Below are 23,152 nucleotides of genomic sequence, written 5' to 3' on the forward strand. Positions count from 1 at the left end.
GGTGGTTAGGGGAGGCATTGGAGGAAAGAGAACTCCATCTGTTTAGCTTTGTGGATGGGACTTTTTTTCCCCTTTGAGAAAACCTGATTTAGTCATTTCCAGTATAATATCTGTTTATTATACATTAATGTGAGATTCAAAGTGTTGGTTGGTATAAAAAAATTCTTAAATGTTTCATTTTTCATTTAACATATATATTTTTTTCATTTCATTTATTTTATAGGGCCAATGCTTACTCAGTTCTGATCAACCTAAAAAATAGTGGGTGGATAAATAAAAGGACCAGGGAAATCTCCATGCACTTTGCCCTCTACAACCCTCCTACCAATCTTTTCACCAGTGTGTCCTTGTTGGCAGAAGTGTTACCCACAGGTGACATCATTACATCATCCCTTATAGAGTCATTTAGCATCTATCACAGCCACTCTGCTATGGGTTACTGCATCATATTTTCTGAGGTGAGTTGAATGTTAACTGTTCTTTTGTTTTACCTCCAGGATACTTCTTCAATCCTCAGACACCTTAGTAAGGTCCCCAATTCACTACAAAGATGTGTGTTCTCAGTATTTTGATTCAGTTCTGGCCACTAAGCCTTTGATTGCTTCCTTGACCCCAAGCCACTAGAAAATGTAACAAAGTGAATATGTTATCATCAGAATGATCACTAGGAATGAATATTATAACCTTCCCCAGGTCTGTTTTCCCTTCTTAAATAATACATAATTAATGTCTTCAGTGAAATAATGAAAATACCAGCATAGAGTATTCTGTGTTTTTCTGTTTTCTAGCACCCTTTCTGGCTTTCAGATGTGCTTGCTCTGTAATTATACTTTCAGCAGTTTTAAACCTTCTTCACTCTTCTTTTGGGGAAAAATACATTGTAAAGTTTAAATGCAAATACAAAAAGAAAAGTACATCAATATACCAGTGATTAAAAAGCCATTTGTCTCAGACAGAGCTCAAGGACAGTGGTAGTTCGTGAGATTTCAGATCCTATAATTTTTTTAAGGGTGTGGAGAGATGAGACTGGAAAATGTAGCCTCAGCTGGCTTGGGTATATCTGTATTTTTCAGCACCTCTTTATTAAACCAGTACGAATAAAGCATCATTTGTTAGTATGCATATATGTTCATACTGTCATTTTGCAGACTCATGGCACATAGTACATGTGGCACTGAATGACAGCAAGGGGTTGTACACGTATGCTTGGGTAACTCTGCTCTTACAATATCCATGATTGAACAGTTATTTTGAGTTAATAAGTTACAAAAGTCTAGGAGATGCTAAGTGATTTTTAGTTTTTTTGCATGTAAATGTAGAAGAGAAATAGCAAAATCAATAAGTGTGAAGACAATACTCTAAACCAGTGGTTGTCAAATTTGGTCCATGAATCCCAGAGAACCTTTCATGGGGTCCATGACATCAAAACTATTTTCATAATAACACTAAGACTTTTAAATTTCCAATATGATAAATTTTGATAGACATAACCCAATAAAGAAAAATTTTTGTGGAAGTCCTCAATCATTTTTAAATGACATGGGGTCCTGAGACCAAAAAGTTTGAGACTGCAGCTTTAAACTTTGTACCTCCCAGTGTCTGGCACAATGTTCTCTGCATATAGTAGGAGCTTAATAAAAATCATTTTTTGAAAAAATTGAATTGGCACAAATATTCTCTATAAATATATATTTGTCAGTAGAGACCACCTAGACAACATAAAGAAAAGAATGTGCTCTCTGAATAGATAGCCAACAATGATCTATTCATATAACAAATATTTACTGCATGCCTACCATTGCAAGGCACTGTTCCAGCTGCTGACAAAGGTACACGTTCTAGATAGATGCGTATTTATTAAGTGTCTACTATGTGCTATTGGGTGTGGGGAAACCTAGACACCCCCCCCAAAAAAAAGAAACAATCCCTGCCCTCAGGGTGCTTACCTTCTACTGGGGGGGGGTCCAACATGTTCACAAATAAGTAACTATAGGATATCACAAAATAAACAGACACACATTTCTGGAAGTTATCTACATTTAGATGATAATTTAACCCGTAAGAGTTTGTAGATGACTAAGAAAGGGTTTAGAGAGAAAAGACACAGTCTCTGCCTTCACGAAGCTTAAAGTCTAATATGAAATACACAAATATTTCTAGCATGCAATATTGTATGATAAGTGCTTTAGAAAGTTACAAAACAAAATGTTCCATGAGTTCTGAAGGCAACAAACTAGGAAGATCACCAACACTTCATGGAGAAGGTAGCAGTTGGGTTGGACATTATAGGATAGATAAGATTTAAATAAATTAAGTGGTGAAAGAGAGGTTATTCCTGGTATAGAATAGCATGGGTAAAATTTCAGAGATTAAACAGGGCTATGTACGTTTAGGGGCAGGGGTTAGTCCTGGGAGTGTATTGGAAAAATGTTTAACAACCACCTCTCCAAAAAAAAAGTATATATGACACACTTTTAAGTTTAATCTGCATTTTTAGCTTTTCTCCATCACTTTCTTAATCTAGACAATAAAAAAAACCACCCATAAATCTAGCCCTGAGTTGAATTTGCAGATTTCTGAGTTGTAAATGCTTACACTGAAAACTTAACACAATAACCCAGATGCAGTCTGACCAGGGCAGCGGCTGGCTGGACTATTTATTACCTCCCTACTCCTGGAAGCCATACTTCTCCTCATAGTTTACGTGAGCTTTTTGGGGACGCCATTAGATAAACTAATAACGAGCCATTTATGATTTTTGAGCAGAGGGGCAATATGACAATTCTGGCAGCAGTATGGAGAATGGATTGAAGGGAGAAGGTAGTGGAAGTAGAAAGCTCTGTTAGGAAGTGATTGCCTATAGCCTAGGCAGCTGCTAAGATAATTATGGAACCACTCTTTCCAAAGATAATGTACCCTTTGTATTATGGTACTCTTTGCTATCTTTTAAAGCCTAGCTTTAAAGTGGGCAGTTAGATGGTCCAGTGGTTAGAGTGCCAGGCCCTCTATCCCCTGCACCATGTTGCTTCTCATTCATAACTAAAAAGTGTAAGTGCAGAGTCTCAGATGAACAAGGAATTGCATTGTACCATTGTCAGAACATGGGTGGTAGAAGAGTGTGCCAAAAGACTCAATCAGCTCGTAACTCTTAAAAACATTCTGTTTCTTTTGTTGGTTTTTAAAACAGTTGATTTTTCTGGTATTCAGCCTCATTCACCTCTGCTTTCAAATGTTCATTATGATTCAGAAAGGGATCCTCAGCTACTGGCAAGACTCATGGAACTGGCTAGAGGTAACAACAACAAAAACAACAACCAACTAGCATTTATAGCACTGCAAGGTTTCCAAAGTGCTTTACAAATAGTATCTCATTTGTATACTAGGAGATAGTGTTATAATCCCTGTTTTACAGATGACAGAATTGGGGCCTGCAAAGATTAAATGACTTATTCAGGGTCACACAGTATAGCTTCTTTTCTCCTATTTTCTGTAATATTAAAAAGTCCTTTGTCACTTATAGTACATTTTCTATATGGGAAGAACAGATTTAATGAAAAAGTATATTTTGTATAAACTTCTACCATCTTTTGTTGTTTGATTTTTTTCTTCTCTCATTATAATATTGGAATGCTAAAATATAACAATCAAGAAATGTGGACAGAGAGCTAGGTAGAAATTAATTTATTCAAATGGAAAATTATGGCATATTTTTTTTCTGTTTAATTTTGTAGGTGTGCATAATCGGAATGAGTTTTTCTTACTTTGCACACTCCATTTTTCATTTTATCCTTGTGGTGGATGTGATTGACCAGTTTCATAAGGGATTTTTCCAAGTATTTGTGGACTTCAATCCTATTTTATCCTGGCATCAGGTATAAAATTATATATAACTAAATCATAGGTGATTGCTTTAGGACTTTGATAAAACTGAACATATATGGTAAGGCATATTATGTTAAAAAGGATTGAACATATGGGGAATTTTTAACTTATAAGAGTTACTTAGTAGGGTCAGACATGAAATTTATTTGCAAATATAAAATGTTATTTCCTATTTTTTTTTACGTTGTTCCAGATACTGTATACATAGTAAGTCTGACCTAAAGAGTACTTCTGACTTCTCTCTCTCTCTTTCTAAGATTTGCCCTGACCTTCCCAATTTTATTGCCTTTTGCCACATAGTCCTTTCTGTTCTCACTTTAAGATCTTTAGGGATTCAGGTAAAAGATCCTGAAAAGAGACTAGAAAGTCTCTAAAATGCCCCAAACCACTTCAGATCCCCAGTTCTACTGTGATCACTGTCCCACCCAAATTCCTATTTCTGTTTCTCTAATTGATTGTCAAGAGGTCCATAGGAATGCTCCCATCACATTAGCTGGAACCCCCAAGGAAGGATTTATAGAAGGATTGAACTAAAGTCTTGAAGGATGAGAAGACATGAGTGGGTTATAATCTATGCCATTGAATGGAGAACCAACATCAGTACAACAATCTATTAAAGTATTTAAATAGAAAATAGAAAATGATAGGTATGTAAGAGATACATGTTCTACTTCATACTTAGATGAAGTTCTGTGTACAGTTGAGGGAAGGAAAGATCCTTTACATCCAGAGAAGACTTCATAGAGATGACATTTTAGCTGGATCTTAAGAGACAGACTTTCATTGGGGTGATACTGGTGGGGGTGGGGCAGATGGGAGGAGAGAGAGGAGCATGAGCAAAATATAAACCTTGTATGGCATACCATAAATAATTGAGTCTGGTAAGAAGATAGAGTACATTAATGAGAGAAATGCAAGAAAATACTGTAGAAAGAAAGAGTAGCCTTCAATTGTAGAGATGTGACGTCACCAATATTAGATAGTAGAGGGCTTTGAATACCAAACTAAGAATCTTAGACTTGGTTAGATAATATGAAACTATTAAAAGGTTTCATGAAAAAGGACTTAAGATTTATGCATACTAATTCATCTGGTAGCAGTTTGAAGGCTGTATTAAAAGGTTTTGCCAAACACTTGAAAGCATGAAACTCTTTACTAAAATATGTTCAGATATACATATATATATATAATACATATAGTAATATTTTATGTAGAAATAATTCATGTATGTATGCATATACATACATGTAATTAAAGAGATTGAAAAGAAACAAATGATACAGCAAAAAGATATACACTTGGGATTTCCAGTCAAGATAGTAGAGTGAGAGGATTGAATGATATGAGGCTTCTAGCATACATCAATATGACAATACCTCAAGGACCTATCTTATTAGTAGTAGGATGACTTCCAGTGTGTGAACTTTTTATCCTAATGAAATTGCAAACTGTCTATAACAAATAGTCATAAAGTGCTACCTGACACACAGAAAGGTTAAGTAATTTACCTGTGGTCACACAGCTAGTGTTAGTGATACTATTTGAATCCAGGTCTTTCTGACTCAGGAAACAAGAATAATTTTCTGATCATTGAAGCAATCCTACAATGAAATCATTTGCTTTATGGCATATTGAGTTCCCTGTAACTGGAAATGCCAATTTTCTTTTAGGAATGCAGTTGAAGGAATTCTGGCATTCTATGGGAGATTAAACTAAACAATCACTAAAAGAAAATTCCAACTCTGAATGATTCTATTCATTCAGTCCACTCAAATCTATTACTATTTTTACTGACTATTCTGAGCTGACTCTAGATAAAATTTTGGAGTGTACAGAATTTATCTTGAGGACCTTCTCATCTCCTCTCTGTCTCTTTTTGGCTTGCTAACCCATACCACTCCAGGTACCAGGCAATATTGTGCTTATTACTAAAGAACTTCTGTCTCAGCTAATCTAGTAGCTGTGCTACCCCTCCCAGGCATCTGTGATCTTTTTAATGTTAAGAATTCTGGAAGACTAAGACGCTTCAAATATAAAGGGATGACTTTCAAGTGATGGAACTTGATATATGGTGGGAGAATTATTTGGAAGCTTGGGGATAGAATTGGTGGTGGTAAATTAAGTTTAAGGCAACATTCCTTATAGTTATATGACTCTGTAAGCTGTAGTTGGCAATTAGCCAAAAGAGTTACACGCATTCTATAGAGTGAAGGATGATATAATATACTAATACAACAATGAAAGGTCTTAAAGAGACACAGATTGCACATGTTAGAGTCATCTGTAGGATCCCTAGCTGGATATAACTGGCCAAGAAACTTTAATTGTCACACACACACACACACACACACACACACACACACACACACACACACCCCTCTGGTACTTTTTGTCATGTAGATTTTGAAAGGACCAATTTATAGGTTTGGGAGATACTTGTTTGTATTTCTGACTGATCCTTCTCTGTAAATGTCTAATAGTCATTTTACCTTTGGGTAGTTAGAGGATGCATTAGTAAGTCAAATCCAATTAAAACTGGTTCCTTGTCATACACAGCTTCTAGCTTTTTGGAAAAAACATGTAGTGCAATACAAATATGTTCACCTGTACACTTGCATTTAATTGATATGTTACCATAAGATGCTGTGCTCTTCTGTTTCAGAGGAACCGATGTCTTCAAGGAATCCTTTTATTCCTCTTGTTAATAAAATGCCTTCGTCTCCTTGGCATTTACAAAGCAATTGCTCCCAGCTTGACCATGATGCGACTCTCCTGCTCCAACATTATTCTGCCAGTGGTAAAAAATATTCCTTTTGAGCAAGTTCCCTTCATAGTAGGACGTGAAATGATTAGCATGCCTATGGTTTAAAGTGCTTTTTAAAAATATTAATATCAAATGAAAATAAGCTTATGGTCTCCTGAGACAGTCATTCACAACTCTGGCCTGTCATCCTCCACAATTCAGTTTTAGGTCAACCCTTTGAGCTTCCAGACCTTATGCTTTCACAGCTGTCAATGGAAGGTTAAGAAGATTCGTCTCCCCTAGTACTGTGAGAATAGCTGAGTGGATAAAATGTTGAGAGGTATCATTGAATGAAAAGTACCTTTTAAGTTTGGAATACTGACCTGAGAGTGTTTGTGAAGAAAGAAAGTAGGAAAAAAAAAGAAAGAAGGTAGGCCAGTCCCATAGTGAGAAAGAGAAATAACATATGGGCAATGTGAGTGCTACACAATATTAAGAGAACCCAGCAGAAGGGCTGAATTCAGCACAGGGTCAGATCTTCTCTTGGGGATTTATGGGGAACAAAATAGACAAGAATCACACAAAGTGAGAAGTCATGAAGGGCTGTGATCTACATCAGTGAAGGTAGTCACCCATACCACCGAAATCTCATATTCATCCAATTACCTACTACAATAACAAAGTACAAGTTTTCTAGCCTGCAGCAATATGATGTAAAATGCCATCACTTTATTTATAGTGTTTGAGAGGCTTAAGATTATATCTAGTTAGATTATGCACGAGCTTTGCCTCCTGCCTCAGCTCGCTGCTACCATGTACAAGATGGTGCTGGTTATTTGGTGATAAAGGCCTTATGATCTGGCAACATCAGGTACAGAGAAGCTGAAACCCACAATGACACAAATCAGGGCTCAGGCTCCTTGTAGTCTATAAACAGAAAACAAGTTATCACACAGAAGTAATTAATTATAGTATTGCAGTAATAAGAAAAACCAATTATAGAGCAAAAATATGGCTAACAAGAAGCATAACTATACAATGACATAAAAATTCATATATTTAATCTAAACATTTGGGTTGAATTTCTGATATAATATAATGGATTTCTTGTTCTATCAGAATTATTCCACAGCATCTATCCAGCTCTCAGTATTTATTCTACTATTCACACCAGCCCAATTGCTTACATCAGTTAAAAGTCCTTTTACTATTAATTGACTTTTTGTCCTTTCTGACTATACTGACCTAGGGAGCACAGGCATATATTCTTTTCCTCTCTGACTTTTAATTCCTACTATCTTTGCTTAAAGAAACCTGGTTAGATCACCTCTGACCTCTGCCCAAATGTAAGACTTTGTAATAACAACAGCTAACATTTATATGGAGCTTCCTTACTATGTGCCAGACACTGTGCTGAGCATTTTATAATTATTATCTCATTTGAGCTTACAACAACCCTAGGACATAGGTACTACTGTTATCGCCATATTAAAGGTGATGAAACTGGAGATTAAGTGACTTGCCCAGGATCACATAGCATAGTAATTGTCTGAGGTCAGATTTGAACTCAGTTCTTCCTGACTTTAAGCCCAACATTCCATCCATTGTGCCACCTAGCTGCCCTACTAATATATAGAATTTTTTAAAATAAAGAACTCTTCCAATAATTTTCTACTATATATTATGCATAGTACTAAGCATAGTCATGGATAAAGTGTGGGCAGGATTATACCCACTGATGGTAACAAATATTGCTGTAGTCATATAATTTTGCCATTTAAGTAAAGTACAATAAAATGAAAAGAAATCAAGCTTTTTTTCAAGCAATTTACTCTAATGATCTCAACAATGTGAACAGAGCCTTCAAGACAGGTCAACAACAAGCATTTGTTAAATTCTTATAATGTGCAAAACACTGTAGTAGATAGTAAGAATACAAATACAAGCAGAAAGATGATGGTTCCTACTCTCAAGGAGCTTACATTCTAATGGGGGAAGACAACACCTAAAATAAAACTGAAAAGGGAAAGACATAAAGGGTAGCTGTCAAAGGAGTATTGTAGTGAAAGTCCAGAGAATCAGCAATGCTGCCTGGAAAGTAATGAAGATACAACTGGCCCAGGCATCCTCCTTAAAATAGAGATTCTGGAAGAAGCCAGCCAATCAAAGAAGAGGCTGGGGTTTAGGACACTTGCAGTGTGGCAAGTAGAGGGGTGGAGTGAGCTTCTAGGGTGATGATGCTTTCATGGGATCCTGCAAGGCCAGGATTGGCGCACATTGTCTTCTAATCTACGCCTTCTCATCCTATGTGATTGTTGTACAAGTCCTTCCACAAATTCTCCGTAGATCTAACCAAAGCACTGGAGGCTTTTGTCTAACTTTTTTGATATTTTATGGATCCTAGTACAAAACTCAAGCTGTCATACATCATCTCTTATTCTCACTCCATGACTTACCCACTTCCTTTTGGGTCCGCACTCATTTTTGGTGTTGTCTTTAATAGTACATCTTGCACACAAGTCATGGGTAATGGGCAAGGACATTTTACTGCTCTGCATCATTTCACACATAAAATGAGAGGATTTCTATTTCTAATTACTTAATACTCCTTAGCTTCTGTCACTCTACTTGCAGTCAATTGCACTAGCGTGAATGCCTAGGTAAATATTTATATGCCACCCATCACCAGACACCAGTCTAGTTCCAAACTCTGTTGTAAGAGGAGTGTGTTTGTATGTATATATGTATATATGTGTGTATACACTATATATATATATATATATATATATATATATATATATATATATATATATATATATATATACATATTTCAAGAATTTATAATTTCATCACTGTGTTTTCTTCCTCCACTGATACAGGCCACACGATTCCTCTCTGACTTTGGAGATGATCTTTTAGAGTTGTTGTAAACAAAAAAATGTATGCCTTTGCAACCAACCAGCCAATCAATCAGCTAGCATTTATTAAGTACCTACTATATACCAGGCATGGTGCTAATTGTTGGGGATACAAAAGACAAAAATGAAATAGCCCCTGATCTCAAGGAGCTTGCATGCTATCAACTTGGTGATGAGGTTCTCCTTTAAAGACAGTCATGTGACCTCCCACAGGACCATAATCAAAGCCCTCCCAGGCTAGGACCTGCTAGAACTTGGTGCCATAGAGCACCAAGAGTTATCACCAAGCTATGATGAGATACTGGGCTAGGACTTAATAGAATTTTATATATAGAGATAGATAGATAGATAGATAGATAGATAGATAGATAGATAGATAGATAGATAGATAGCAGCTAAATGGCACATTGGATAAAGTGCTGGATCAGGAGTCAGGAAGACCTGAATTCAAATGTGACTTCCAACATTTCCCAGCTGTATGAAACTCAGCACATCACTTAACCTATTTGCTTATCTGAGAAGTGGGGATAATAATAGTACCTACTTCCCGGGGTTGTTGCAAAGGTAAATATTTGTAAAGGACTTTGTAAACCTTAAAGCACTACATAAATGCTAGTTATTATTGTTATTGTTTATTCCCCACCCCAGACCTCTGATTTCATTAATGCAAAAAATTGCCCATGGGGAACTCTTTCTGCCAAAGCTTATCAGCATCTGCTTAGCAATTTATAGTTTTAGTGGGTTGCTGAGGAGGTACTGAAAACTTAACTAGCTTGCTTAGGGTCACACAGCCAGTATGTGGGGTATCAGGGTATCAGTATCAGAGATGGGACCTGAACCCAGGTCTTTCTGACTTTGAGGCTAACTTTCTGTTTATTATGCCATATTGCTTCTGTGTGTATGTCTATATCACATATAATTTTTAGGAAAATAATATAAAATACATGATAATTATATATGTACACATAAATATAAAAATCACTAGTTCTCTTTAATAAGAGTATGACTAGTAGTTATGGACAGAAAAAATGGAAGAAGTAACCAGAGAATATCCCCATAAGACACAGTGTACAATTACAGAACAAATGAGGTCAGACCTCTAAGTCATTTGGAGGTTATCTCATATTCAGAGGCCAAGTGCTGTGCTCAGTCTAGTAAGTACTTCAAGAAATGTTCCCTGAGATGCTTGCCTAGATATGGTCCCATCCACCCTGAAGGCATGCAGAAAATACTTGTTGGTTTAAATGCTTGCTAGAGTGGGTTGAATGAGCAAATATACTGAGCCTTTGATCTGTCCCCTTAAACTCCCTGTTCCAGCCACCATAACTAACCCTAATCTGGAATTAACTTAAAAGTGATCAACATGCATATCCCTTAAAGGGTTTAGTCTCAAGATATTTTCCTTCTATAACATTTACTTTCTTCCCTCCCCCTCCCCCATATTTAAAAAAATGGGTATTAATGTACCCAAATATACCTTCTGTTGCTACCCTAGTGCAGTTTTTTTTGTAAAGTCTGTTTTCTACTCAGGATTCTTTATTTTCTTGCAGCTGACTGGTGTCCTGTTTACAGCGGCCTACTCCTACCTTGGGCGATTTCTGTTCTCGACTCATGCCTTTCCATTTAGAAGCTTTGCAGACTCCTTCCAAATGCTGTTGCTATGTTTTCTGGGAACCAATGAGAAGGGAACATTCTTTAGTCTTTACAAGTCTAATCAGAATGCCACAGTTTATTATTATGGGACCCTTTTCATAGCAGTGATCATTTTGTGGTCTGGAATTGTAAGTACTGTAATGTAATACATAGCTTAGCCTTGACTATGAAAAAAAAAAAGCTTAAATTAATATCTAGGGACCAACTTCATATGAAATACTTGTTGGTTCCCAATATGGATTTCTACACTGTGCAGGTCAAATTCCCTTACAGTGATTTCCCATCAGCGCTGTGTTCTCTCTGTGTACTAGAATTTTGTTATGTAGACTTTTATTTGAAAGGAGTGGGCTGCTGGCTAAGACTTAGACATCTTGTCATATAAAAGCTTGTATTGCAATGAGATTTCATTTGTGGCTTATGATCATATTACACAGTGTACCTTTGCCTTATCAGTGGCAACAGAGGTCTGGAATAGTTAATACGATGCATTTTTCTATATGATGGTGATATTATGTAATATCAGATAATATCAAGGTAATGCTCAGAGGAACAGGGTTCTAGGCCCAAACCTGTTACCTGTTTAACTGTGGACAAGTTATTTGATTTCTCTTGATCTCAGTTAATTGTTTACAAAACAAAGAAGCTGTGTGAGAGGATGTCTAAGGCTCCTTCCAGACCTAAGGTTCTATTGTTATCCTATGATAAATATTGACAGCAACCATAGATAGAATTTCTAACTCACAAATTAAAGAAGAAAAAAAGAAGCGGCTTTGAAAATATAAAGACATTTTCTTCTGCCTTAAGATTCAGTGTTGTAAGTCTAATGTAGCCAAAGTAACTGAGCGTTCCACAGTGAATGCCCATTCACACTGAAATATAGTCCATATTTTAAAAACTAACCTGATCCATATAGTTTTAATTTTAAACCAACTTGAAGGGAAATTTGCATTTCAGATACAGGAAATTCCATCAAGTTCTCCATCAGTCTGTAGGCTTATTAAAGGAAGAGAAAACAAACAAACAAACAAAAACCCATCATAATCAGCTCTGTGCTCTGTTTGTTTTGTTTTTGGCCTAGACCTGTGATTATATTAGTGTAGGGAAATCCTAGTGTATAAATTTCCTCCATTAGTAACTCATCTGTAACTTATAATCAGAGAACTTCCAGTGGTCACACAAGTAGTATATATGAAGGCGAGGACTAGAGTCCAAGTCTTGCCAATTCTGAGTTTGGCCATCTATCCCAAGTCATGTTCATTGAAATGCAGATTTAAGCCATAAGCTTATAGAAGATTCTGGTTAGAAATGCATTTTTATTTAACAGTGTCCTTAGAGCTTACTTTGATTAATTTTATACCGAAGTGATCTTTTGTCTTTTCCAGTTGAGAGGAGCCCTCATTTCTTTTATGCAAGATGCAAAGAGATCTTTTCGAAGTCAACAGCTGGTGAGATTCAAAGATGTTGCTGACCATACTTGGGAGAAGGTGCTCTCCTTTCTGGGAATACAAAAACCAGTGATAGCAGTGGAAGAGACTGTGAAGCACAGAGTAAGCTACTGGGTTTTTAGACTGCAGATTGGGTTGGTACTATTCTTATGGTTATGGTTCTGGCTCAAGTTTGTATGTCCCAACAGAAAAGCTGGCCTACTTCTTTTTCTTTTTTTGCCATTAAAGCAAGGCTTAGCCCTGCACTATATCCTATTCCTAAAGAGTAAAGCTGTAGTGATCTGTTTTTTTTAAAAAAAGCTATATAACCTTTAAATGAAGTTTGAGAGGGTGTCTCATAGGGTTATCAATTCACTTTCAAAGTTACAGATATTATTATAGCCCTGTTAGAGAAGAAGGAAAAACACACATATCCTTTGATACATTTGATGTTCTTCTCTTCCCTTCAGAATTTCTATCTGGATGAATTTGAAAGTCTGTTGGATGAACTTCTGTTGAGAGTTAATGGATTATACTACAGTCTTCATTGCTCTCCTCTAGAAAAATCACCCAGTGACCAAGCAGAGGTAGAGCAAAAGGACGAGACCCTAGCTTACAACCTCAACTCACCTTCTATGGAAAGCAACATACAACTTTGCCATTTGCAAAATCATACAGCTCTGTAGATCCTTGGTAGTGGACTATGGTGATGATGGTCTTTTTTTTTTAAGGTTATTGAGTTGGTGTGAAATCACTAGCTTTCTAAATCCTATGATCCCTTGATACGAAAGGCATTAAAGTAAATACAAAATTCATAGTGAGCTTTGGCTCGCCCAGAAATTTAGAACATTTTCATCAATCAAAATTTTACATTGCTTATTCCCAGTAATGATTATAAGCTCTTTGAGAGCAGGAACTGTATCTGTGTGTTTGTCTTTGTAATTCCAAGGCCCTAGTTTAATAAATGTGTTGAATTAAATGGAATTGAATTGAATATCCTCATACCAACAATATTTACACCATTTGCATGTGTGCATACTACATTATTTCCTGTGAAGAACTGTTTTCCCCAGTACCTTTGAGAGATCTGGAGGTGGGGTAGCCAGTTTTTCCTAGTCTCTGATTGGCAAAAGAGGGCACCTGTGAATGAAAGTACACAGACAGTAGTACTTTCCAATTTCATACCTCATTTTTCCATTGTATCCTAGGTGTTCTTAATCTGTGGTCTATGATTTTAATTTCTTCATAATTACATTTTAATATAACTGATTTTCTTAGTAACCCCATGTATTATTTTATACATTTAAAAACATTATTCTGATAAGGGTTTCAACAGACTACCAAAAGGGGTCCGTGACACACAAAAAGGTAGGAACTCTTGGACTTAGAAGAATGCTTTGTCCTCAGCAGAACACAGACTGCAGTTGTGCCAGGAGTTGGAAAGGTCAAAGGGAATGATTGGTGGGACTTGCAGGGCAGCTACTCCTGTTGGACATCAGCAGCAGTTAACAGGCCACAGTAGTTTTTAGACTTGAGATTGGGGAAGGGGAAGATGGTTGTGGTTCAAACAGATCTGAGCAAGGAAACAGGAAGCCAGACTGAAGTCAAACTAAGAGTCCCCAAAGACAAGCTGTCCAGAGAGCTAGGTAAAAAAAAAAAAAGTGTATTGAAGCCAAGAACAAAAAAATCCAAACTGGAGGCAGATCTGCATGAAGCAAAGTCAGGATGACTCCATGACAGAAGCACAAAGCAGTGGCAACTGACAGTTATTTTTCTCCACTAGAAATCAGCCTGAGACAGTATTGTCTTGTGGTGTTAGGCAAGCTATGTCTTCATTCAGCTGTGGCTGCGCCGTAGGAGACCCAGACTTTAGTAAATTTGGTCACATATTTGTAAAACACTCTAAGATTTACAAAATACTTTCCTCAGAAATAACCCTTTGAAGGAAATAGTACAAGTGTAACTATCCTCATTCTGTAGATGAAAGAATGGAGACGTAGAGAAGTAAAACAACTTGACCGTGGTTGTCCAGTCAGTAGGTATCAAAGCAAGAGCACCATTCCTGTGTCCTCCAGTATATGTGCAGATGGCACTCACGACCCACCATCAAGGACTTGGGGTTATATTTTCAGGGCCAATAGTCTTCTCTTTTGATAATCCCCATTTAATTGCTCTGCTTATTGAAAACTAGCTACTAAACAGCTATAGTCCATTGTTCTTAGGTTCAGGCGAGTCCCTTCTCTGCTCACCAATTCTTTCATCCACCTCTTATTGGCCCTTTCTTTCCCATCGGGGCTATTCAAAACCTTCTGCTAAAACCCTTGTTAACCTCGCTCCCATACTCCTATTCTTTTACTGAGATCTTGAGGTTGTCCGAAGCGTTGTTAGCAGCCATGTTTCACTGCTCCACACCTATGTCCTGTTACAGCTTCTTCCCTCTGGTCTCAGAGTAAGAGGATGGTCATTCTCCTTGGCGAGGCTTATTCCTCTATCTCTGCTATTGTTCTCACCCCTTCCCGCATCCTCTGGGCCTTTATTTCCTTGATCTCTTACTTTCTACTTGCTTCTTTCTCTTGGCGTGTAAGTGTACTTAGTTTTCTCTCCCTCACCCCATCTTGGAAGGGGAAAATCTCTGCTTAAATCCCATTATTTCCATATGCATGCATGTGTGCGAGCATACACACACACACGTATTCCATCTCATTTTATAGATGAGGAACTGAGGCCAGCTCACTTTACAAAAGAGGAACTTGCCCAAGATCACACAGCTAAGTGTCTGAGGCTGGATTTGAACTCAGGTCTTTCTGACTCTAGGCCCAACACACACACACTCTCTTTCCTCTCTCTCTCTCTCTCTCTCTCTCTCTCTCTCTCTCTCTCTCTCTCTCTCTCTCTCCACACACACACACATGCATATATACATATATATGGTAATATGGAACTTGCTCTCTATATATGTAAGATTAGGATGCAAAAATCTAATAACCTATGCTCAAAGGGCTATAAAACTGTGCATACCCTTGGATCCAGTAATACCACTACTAAGTCTATATCCCAGAGATTTTTAAAAAAGGGGAAGGAACTATATGTACAAATATATTTATAGCAGGTGACAAAGAATTGGAAATTGAGGGGATGCCCATCAATTGGGGAATGGCTGAACAATTGATAGTATATCATTGTGATGGAATACTATTGTGCCACAAGAAATGATGAGCAGGATGCTTTCAGAATAACCTGGAAAGACTTAAATGAACTGATGCAAAGTAAAGTGATCAGAACCAGGAGAACTTTATACACAGTGACAGCAAGAGTGTGCAGTGATCAACTGTGAATGACTTAGAATTCAACAATACAATGATCCAAGACAATTCTGAAGAACTTATGATGAAAAATGCTATACACCTCCAGAGAAGGAACTGATAGAGTCTATATGCAGATCAAAGGAAATTTTTTTACTTTGTTTTTCTTCTTTGTTTTGGTCTATTTTCTTTTGCGACAAGGCTAACATAGAAATATGTTTTGCATGATTGCACATGTATATTCTATATCAAATTGCTTGCCTTCTCAAGGAGGGGTAAGAGAAGAGAGGGAATTTGGAATTCAATTTTTTTAAAATGGGTGCTTAAAAAATTTTTACATATAATCGAGAAATATTTAACAAAACAAAACATATTGGAGAAAAATAATATAGTTCTAAGACCTGATTCTCCATTCCCCCCATGACTTTTACTTGGCAAGAAACGAAGCAACATTCCAGTGGTTACTGATTATCTGGGACTAGGGTAAACTGACACAGGGGAGGAAAAAGTGGAGGCAAGAAGACATACCTAAAGTACAGCAGAGAGAAACTCTACGTGTTCAAAATGAAAGTCATTATTCCTTCCTTAGCTAAACCCTCTCTTTCTCAAGACTTCCCTATAATTACTGATGAGTCAACCATACTTCGAGTACCCCAGTTTATAACCTTCAAGTCATCCTCAACTTTTTCTTTTTCCTCATCTCCTGTATCCAACTAGTTTCAAGGTCTTATTGAGTATATCTCTGTGACATCTTCCTACTCTCATTCTCTCCCTTCTCTAATCCATTCTTTCTGCAGATTTACAAAATTAAGATTTCTAAAACATGGGTCTGACCTCTTATTTGAAAAAAAAAACTTCATCGACTCTCTATTGCCTCTAGAATAAAATACAAACTACCTAACCTGGCATTTAAAAACCCTTCATAATCTGCTTCCAATATACCTTTCCAGTTTAATTTCCCATAACTGCTCTTCATGCATTCTGTCCTAGACAAATTGATCAGACTACTTACTGACACCTACCCACAAACCCTTGTGGGAGGCTGTCCCTCATGCCTTCAATGAGCTCTCCTCCTCACTTCTGCCTTTTAGAATCCTCAACTTCCTTCAAAACTCATATAATGTGCTATTACTACCTGTGGAAAGCCTTTCCTGGTCATTTAGTTTCCTCTCATATCTCAACACATAGTATCTCCCAGTAGAAGTAAGCACCTGGAGATCAGAGACTTTTTTTTTGACTGTGTACTCCCATTGATTAGTCTAGTGTCTTCTGTTGAATAGATGTGTAATAAATTTGTTGGATTGAAAAGAATTTGGAATCTAGAGGGAATAGAGCTTGTAGGAAAATGTGCTGCTCTAATTTTAAGGCTTAATGTACATGCAGAATAAAAGACTTTCTTCTAAGTTGTGCTAGGGTTCTGCGGGAAGTTGAAAGGGGAAAGCCAGGGAGATGGTCAGGGGTGGGGGACCTGCAGCTTTGAGGCCACATGTGACTCTCTAGATCCTCAAGTGTGGCCCTTTGAATCCAAGCTTTACAGAACAAATAACCTTAATAAAATGATTTGTTCTATAAAACTTGGACTCAGTCAAAAGGCTGTACCCAAGGACCTAGAAGGCCACATGTGGCTTTAAGACTGCAGGTTCCACACCCCTGGATAGGCTGTAAATAAAGACTCTTTTCATCAAAAAGAAGTAGAAATTATGAACTATATGTCTGCTTTCATAATAACAATAGCTCATGTTTATATAACTTTTTAAGACTTAGTCCTTCACATACATGTCTCTTGATTCTCATGACAGGTCTCTATAAAATTGGTACTATTATAATTATTCTCATTTTATAGGTGAAGGAAATGAAGCTAATGGAAATTAATTGACTTGCTCAAGGTCATACAATTAGTATCTGTGGTGAGATTCAAACACAGATTTTACTGACTCTCAGCCTGGCACTCTATCTGCTGTCATACTTTCTCTTCCATCTTAGCTAATGCTTCATTTGTCAGCTAGGAGTCCATTAGTGTCACTGTTATGGCCAATGCAGGACTGATCAATAAAGTTCCAAGCTCACAACATAAGGCTGATAGTCCATTTCTGCAATTGCACCTTATAGCATTGTTTCCATGTCTTTTGATGGCTATAGAGTATAAAGTTAATAGTAGGGTCAGTGCTTGTCTATACTTATCCTTACCAAAATGCCTTGTACATAGTAAGACCAGTGATGTCATTGACATAGGGAGGAAGAGAGGAAGCTCAGTCTACTAATAGAAGTCAGCTTCTTCTCCGCAACTTAGAGAGTAATCTAAAGCACTGAGCAGTTAAAAGGCTTGCCTGGGGTTATATAGAAAGTTTACATTGGAGGTGGGAGTTGAACCCATGGTTTCCTGGTTTCAAGGCCAACACTCTATCCCTTATGTCATGCTGCACATAGTATCAATAAATGCTCAATAAATGCTTTCTGTTGTTTACCCAAAGATTTGATGGATTAGTGAATATTGTCTCGTGATGTTGGTTCCTGTTAGTGAAGCATGAAGACTCTAGGATAGTGGAGAATGAGATGGCTTCCAGATGACATTTAAGAAAAAAGCTGTAAGGCCATATTTACACAATCAATCCATAATCATCCCCCCCTCATCAGCACGGCAAAGAAATACAACTGTTCTTCCGACCTTTTCTTATACATACTGCCCAAGTTGCCTTTCTGTTACTTCTTTTCCCCTTCAAAGGTATTGATGATGTTGTGGCAGGGAGGGAAAGGAACCAAAGAGTCTCCTGTTCTCCAAAACTACATAACCAGGGGACCTGGGTTCAAATCCCACATGTGATGCTTACTTTTTGTATGACCTTGGACAAGTCAACTTAACCTCCTTAGGCTTCAATCTAAAAAGTGAGTAGGTTGGGCTAGATAGCCTCTCTATCTATGATCCAATGATTCATATGCAGTTTTAAAGTACTTCCACATTGGAACGACTGCTTTGGAAAAGGTTGATCCCAAATCTGAATGCTGATATAAGGCCAAGGAATGATTTCAAATGCTTCTTCTTTCTAAAGGGGAACTTCTTCACATTTAAATATATTTAAAAAAAATTTTATCAGTGTGGATGCTTCCTCTACAAGTACAATATTAACTCTTTTGTGCCTTAAACTTTCTTTAGCAGTTGCTGTGTTCAAAGAAATTTAATCACCTACTGTCCAATCTCCTGGTGATTAACTTCTGTAATCTTAGCTAACTGGTTCATGGATTGTTCATCTCCTGGCCCCTACTCTAAACCTTTCCAACCAGGTAGAACCTGTCAAAGCTTGTAACTTGTTGGCATAGCATTTGAAAATGGGTCACCTCCAGGCCACAATGAGGCCTTGGTGTAGGACTTGAGTGGGAGACAGGAAAATGAGTACAGAGAAAAAGAAGACATCTATTCAAACTTTCCTGGACAGATTTTTAAGAAATGGGAGCCAAGTCATCTTCAAATGGATAGCATTATCTGACTCTCTTATATGTAATATGAATCAAGGAAGCCAATCCATGTGGATTTCCTAACTGCAGCATGATTCATTTTCTTAAAATTTAACCCTCAGTCATGAAGATGCTTGTACCTTATTTTTTTTCTTCATTAAACAAAGGGGGCTGCCTAAAGCTAGTAGCAACATTACCTCCACGTGATATTGTTCTCTGTGTTTTAAAAATGACTCATTTAAATAAAATGCTTTGAATCTGCCAATCTCAAAAGCCCACCTCCTCTGTTCCCCAACATGCCTGTGCCCTTCAGAGCCTGTTAGCTATGAAAGATTCTGGAACAGGAGTAAAACTTAGAAACCAGGAGGCTGATTTATTTTTTTTTAGCTAAAACTCTTTCCCCCAGGTGAACCTCTGATTCATTCTTTCCATAATTCTTACTGTTTACCAGCTCTTCTTCCTAAACAGAGTGATTCACTGTCTAAAGGGAGCTTGGTCAGTTGGCTTGAGTCTATTTCTCTTTTTAATCTATCATCTAAAATGGGTTTTACAAATGTATCAGATTCATTAAATCCAGGACTTCTATTCAATATTATTTAATGTAATAGTTCAACTAATCAACCAGCTTTTGTTAAGCACCTATTATGTACCACCCTTGAGAACACAAAAGGGGGCAAAAGGCATTAGTCACCAGATAGATTAACTATAAGGTTAAGGGATAAAAAGTTAAATATAGGAAACAATGAGAAAATAATGTAGGACATAGAATCAAGTGTGTGATTGTAAGATACAGGCTGTAGTATATGTGGACTCAGAGAAAGAAAAGGATATTGTGAGATACAATCCATAAGGAAAGATCTTATGGGAAGATTTTTTTTTAGCTAAGTCTTGGAGAAAATGTTAGATTTAGATTGGTGGAAAGAAGGGGAGAAAACTAGATAAGCAAAGGAACAAAGGAAAGAACATAGTTGGTAGTGGAGGGATACAGGGTAACTAGCCTGATTAGAAAAGTGGTTCATATTGGGGAATTGTAACAGATATGTTTGAAAGTGGAAGCAAATGGAAATATAAATTGAAGAGACTAACTTGCAGTTTGATAGAAAGAAAAAAACTGAATAATGATCCGAAAGAGAAATAGATTTGTGTCCAGAGGCATTGATCTTTCCCTCACTAAAGGTCTTTAAACTCTTCATTGGATGGCTATTAGCTGGCAATTGTTGTAGAGAGGACTTTTGGTCAGGTATGCATTGGATGAGATGTTGAGGTCTCCCCCTCCCAGTTATGGTATTCTGTGAATAAATAAACCTGGCTAAGTTGTTAGAAGGCAGTCCTGACTACTAGGCTAAAGTGTCTAAATGTCAGTGCCTTCTAAAATATGACCCCAATTTCATTTGTGGCCTGATACTCTACCTCTCTCTTACAGTCTCGTCAGATTGGATAACTTCTTATTCCCCAGATGCCTGGCATTTTCTGGTTCTTAAATCAACCAAAAACCCTTCCTAAAATCCCTACTCACTCATGATATCCTCACTAAAGCCTTCAAATGCCCAATCCAAAAGTTATTTCCTTCATGAAGTCTTTTCCAATCAACCAACTCTTCTCATTTTATTTTACATTACCCCCCCCCCCCCAAGCACTTCTGGTTCAGTCAAATTGGCCTTTACACACTCTACACTTCTCTTAGGAACTTGTTGCAAGATTAAAAGGAGTCACTAATATCTCCCACTCCTGGAACCTCACTTCAGCCTCTTAGAATCCTAGGTTTTTTTTTAAGACTCAAGTGTTACCTGCCTAAGGCCCTTCCTGGTCCTTATATACCTGTTAGTGTCTTCTCTACCAAGTTTACTTTATATCTATTTCAAATGTAACTTTCTGTGTATATATTCCCCAATACAATGTAAGCTCCTTGAGGGTAGGGGCTGTTTGAATCTTGTCTTTGTATACCTGTTGCCTAGCATAGTATCTGGCACATGGTATGCAGTGCTTAATAAATGCTCACTGGTTGATTGACAAACTAATTTTCATATACTTCTTCATGTGGAAAAACTTCCTGCAGCCGAAGATTGAAGGAAGACAAGGAAGCTAGGTGTCACAGGTAAAGAGGGAGTTTTTTGAGTAGGGTGTGGGTGGGGAAGGTGACATAGCAAGATGATCTTTAGGAAGATCACTTTGACAGCTGAGTGGAAAATGGGTTGGAGTAACAGAGAAACCAATTAGAAAGCTATTGTGATATTCTAGGTGAGATGTGATTAGGGCCTGTGTCAGGATAGTGTCAGTGTGAGTAGAGAGGGGAAAATGTATATAAGAGATGTTATATAGGTAAAAAATGACAAGATCTGACAATAGATTGGATGTGTGAGGCAAGTACAAGTGAAAAGTAGAGGATGATATCAAGATTTTGAGCCTAGGTGACTGGAAAGATGGTGGTGCCATTGTCAACAATAGAGAAATTGGGAAGTGGGAGGAATTTGAAGGGAAAGCTATTGAGTTCCATTTTGTATTCGTTGAGTTTGAGGTGACTATAAGACATCCAATTTAAAATGTCTAAGAGGTGGTGGGTGATGTAAATCTAGAGTTCGTGAGAAAGGTTAGAGCTGGATATATAGATCTGAGAATTATCTACGTAGAGATGATTATTGAACCTATGGGAGTTGATGACATTAAGTAAGTTAATATGGATAAGTAAGATAACATGGAGAGAAAAGAGAAGAAGGCCTAGGACAGAGCCTTGAGGGATATCTATGAGTAGTTCATGTGACCTGGATGACAGAGGACAGAGAATCCAGAAGAGGTTGATTAATAGTGTCAAAGTCTGTAGTAAACAGAATACTGACATGCTAATAATAGTTGTCTTTTGAAAATAGGAATCAGTCTGGCTAGAGTAGGGCGAGAAAAGGAAGTCTAGGAAGAAAGTTTTTGCATTCATTTAAGCATGAGACAATGAGACCTTTGGTCATATAAAAAAAATGTGTGCAAAATGCTTAGTAAACCATAAATTACTATGAAAATGTCAGTTACAAGAATTATTCAAGAGCCTTTTAGAAAGAAGAATCAACTGGTTTGGGTAACTGATAAGATATGGAGAGTGCAGCACCATTAAGGGAAACAGGTCTATGTCATATCACTCACCCCACCCCCACCCCCCCAAAACATCCACTCTAGTTAGATATCAGTTTGATGGATTCTTGAAGTTTCATAGCTGCCCCCTAGTTTTCTTAGATTCCTTAAACCCTAGACCTCATGAAGGATCATTGTAGGGGTTTCCTGTATTCCCACTAATTTTCTGTTCCCTAATAACAGTGTATTAATGATTTACTATGAAATATAATAGGAGAATTCTTAAAGTTAATCTTGCTTCTCGGGGCAGAGGACATTTATACCTTTTATACCTATTTCTTTTATTTCCTTATTGCCTAACTTTCTTCTACCTGGTATTGGCCTTGATATTTCAGTGCTCTCTAAAATCTGCCTCTCCAATTCTCAATTCTGGGCTACGAGAGTCTGTGGGTTAGGACTTTCCTCATCTTTCCTATACCGGTTATCTTAGGCTAGCTTACCGTTATGCCACAAACATTGGAAAAGCCTCTCTTGCATCCTCCTCTTCCCTCATCTCTTTTCTTTCCATCTCCCTCTCTCTTTCCCTCTCATAAACAAAAAGTTAATGAAGTTGAGCAGAAATACTTAAACGTAATTCAAAAACACTTGATAAATCAGAAGAGGAAATCCTTCTGAGCAGACAAGGTCCTGAGGTTAATTTCACCATACCCCTTGGGTTGTACT

General features: G+C 37.4%; 1 protein-coding gene across 1 annotated transcript in view; it reads left to right on the forward strand.

Moving 5' to 3' along the window:
* The window catches only part of PKD1L1 (polycystin 1 like 1, transient receptor potential channel interacting), a 146,883-nt gene extending 133,269 nt beyond the window's left edge, over positions 1–13,614 (forward strand). The window contains 7 exon segments of the mRNA XM_078151688.1: positions 224–458; positions 3,188–3,292; positions 3,732–3,872; positions 6,545–6,679; positions 11,094–11,324; positions 12,579–12,743; positions 13,091–13,614. Coding sequence (XP_078007814.1) covers positions 224–458; positions 3,188–3,292; positions 3,732–3,872; positions 6,545–6,679; positions 11,094–11,324; positions 12,579–12,743; positions 13,091–13,306 — 1,228 coding nt within the window. The 3' untranslated portion in view covers positions 13,307–13,614.
* Positions 13,615–23,152: the final 9,538 nt, after the last annotated feature.

Source organism: Phascolarctos cinereus, unplaced genomic scaffold, assembly GCF_003287225.1.
Source record: "Phascolarctos cinereus isolate Bilbo 61053 unplaced genomic scaffold, phaCin_HiC Scaffold_4;HRSCAF=312, whole genome shotgun sequence".
Classification (NCBI taxonomy): domain Eukaryota; kingdom Metazoa; phylum Chordata; class Mammalia; order Diprotodontia; family Phascolarctidae; genus Phascolarctos; species Phascolarctos cinereus.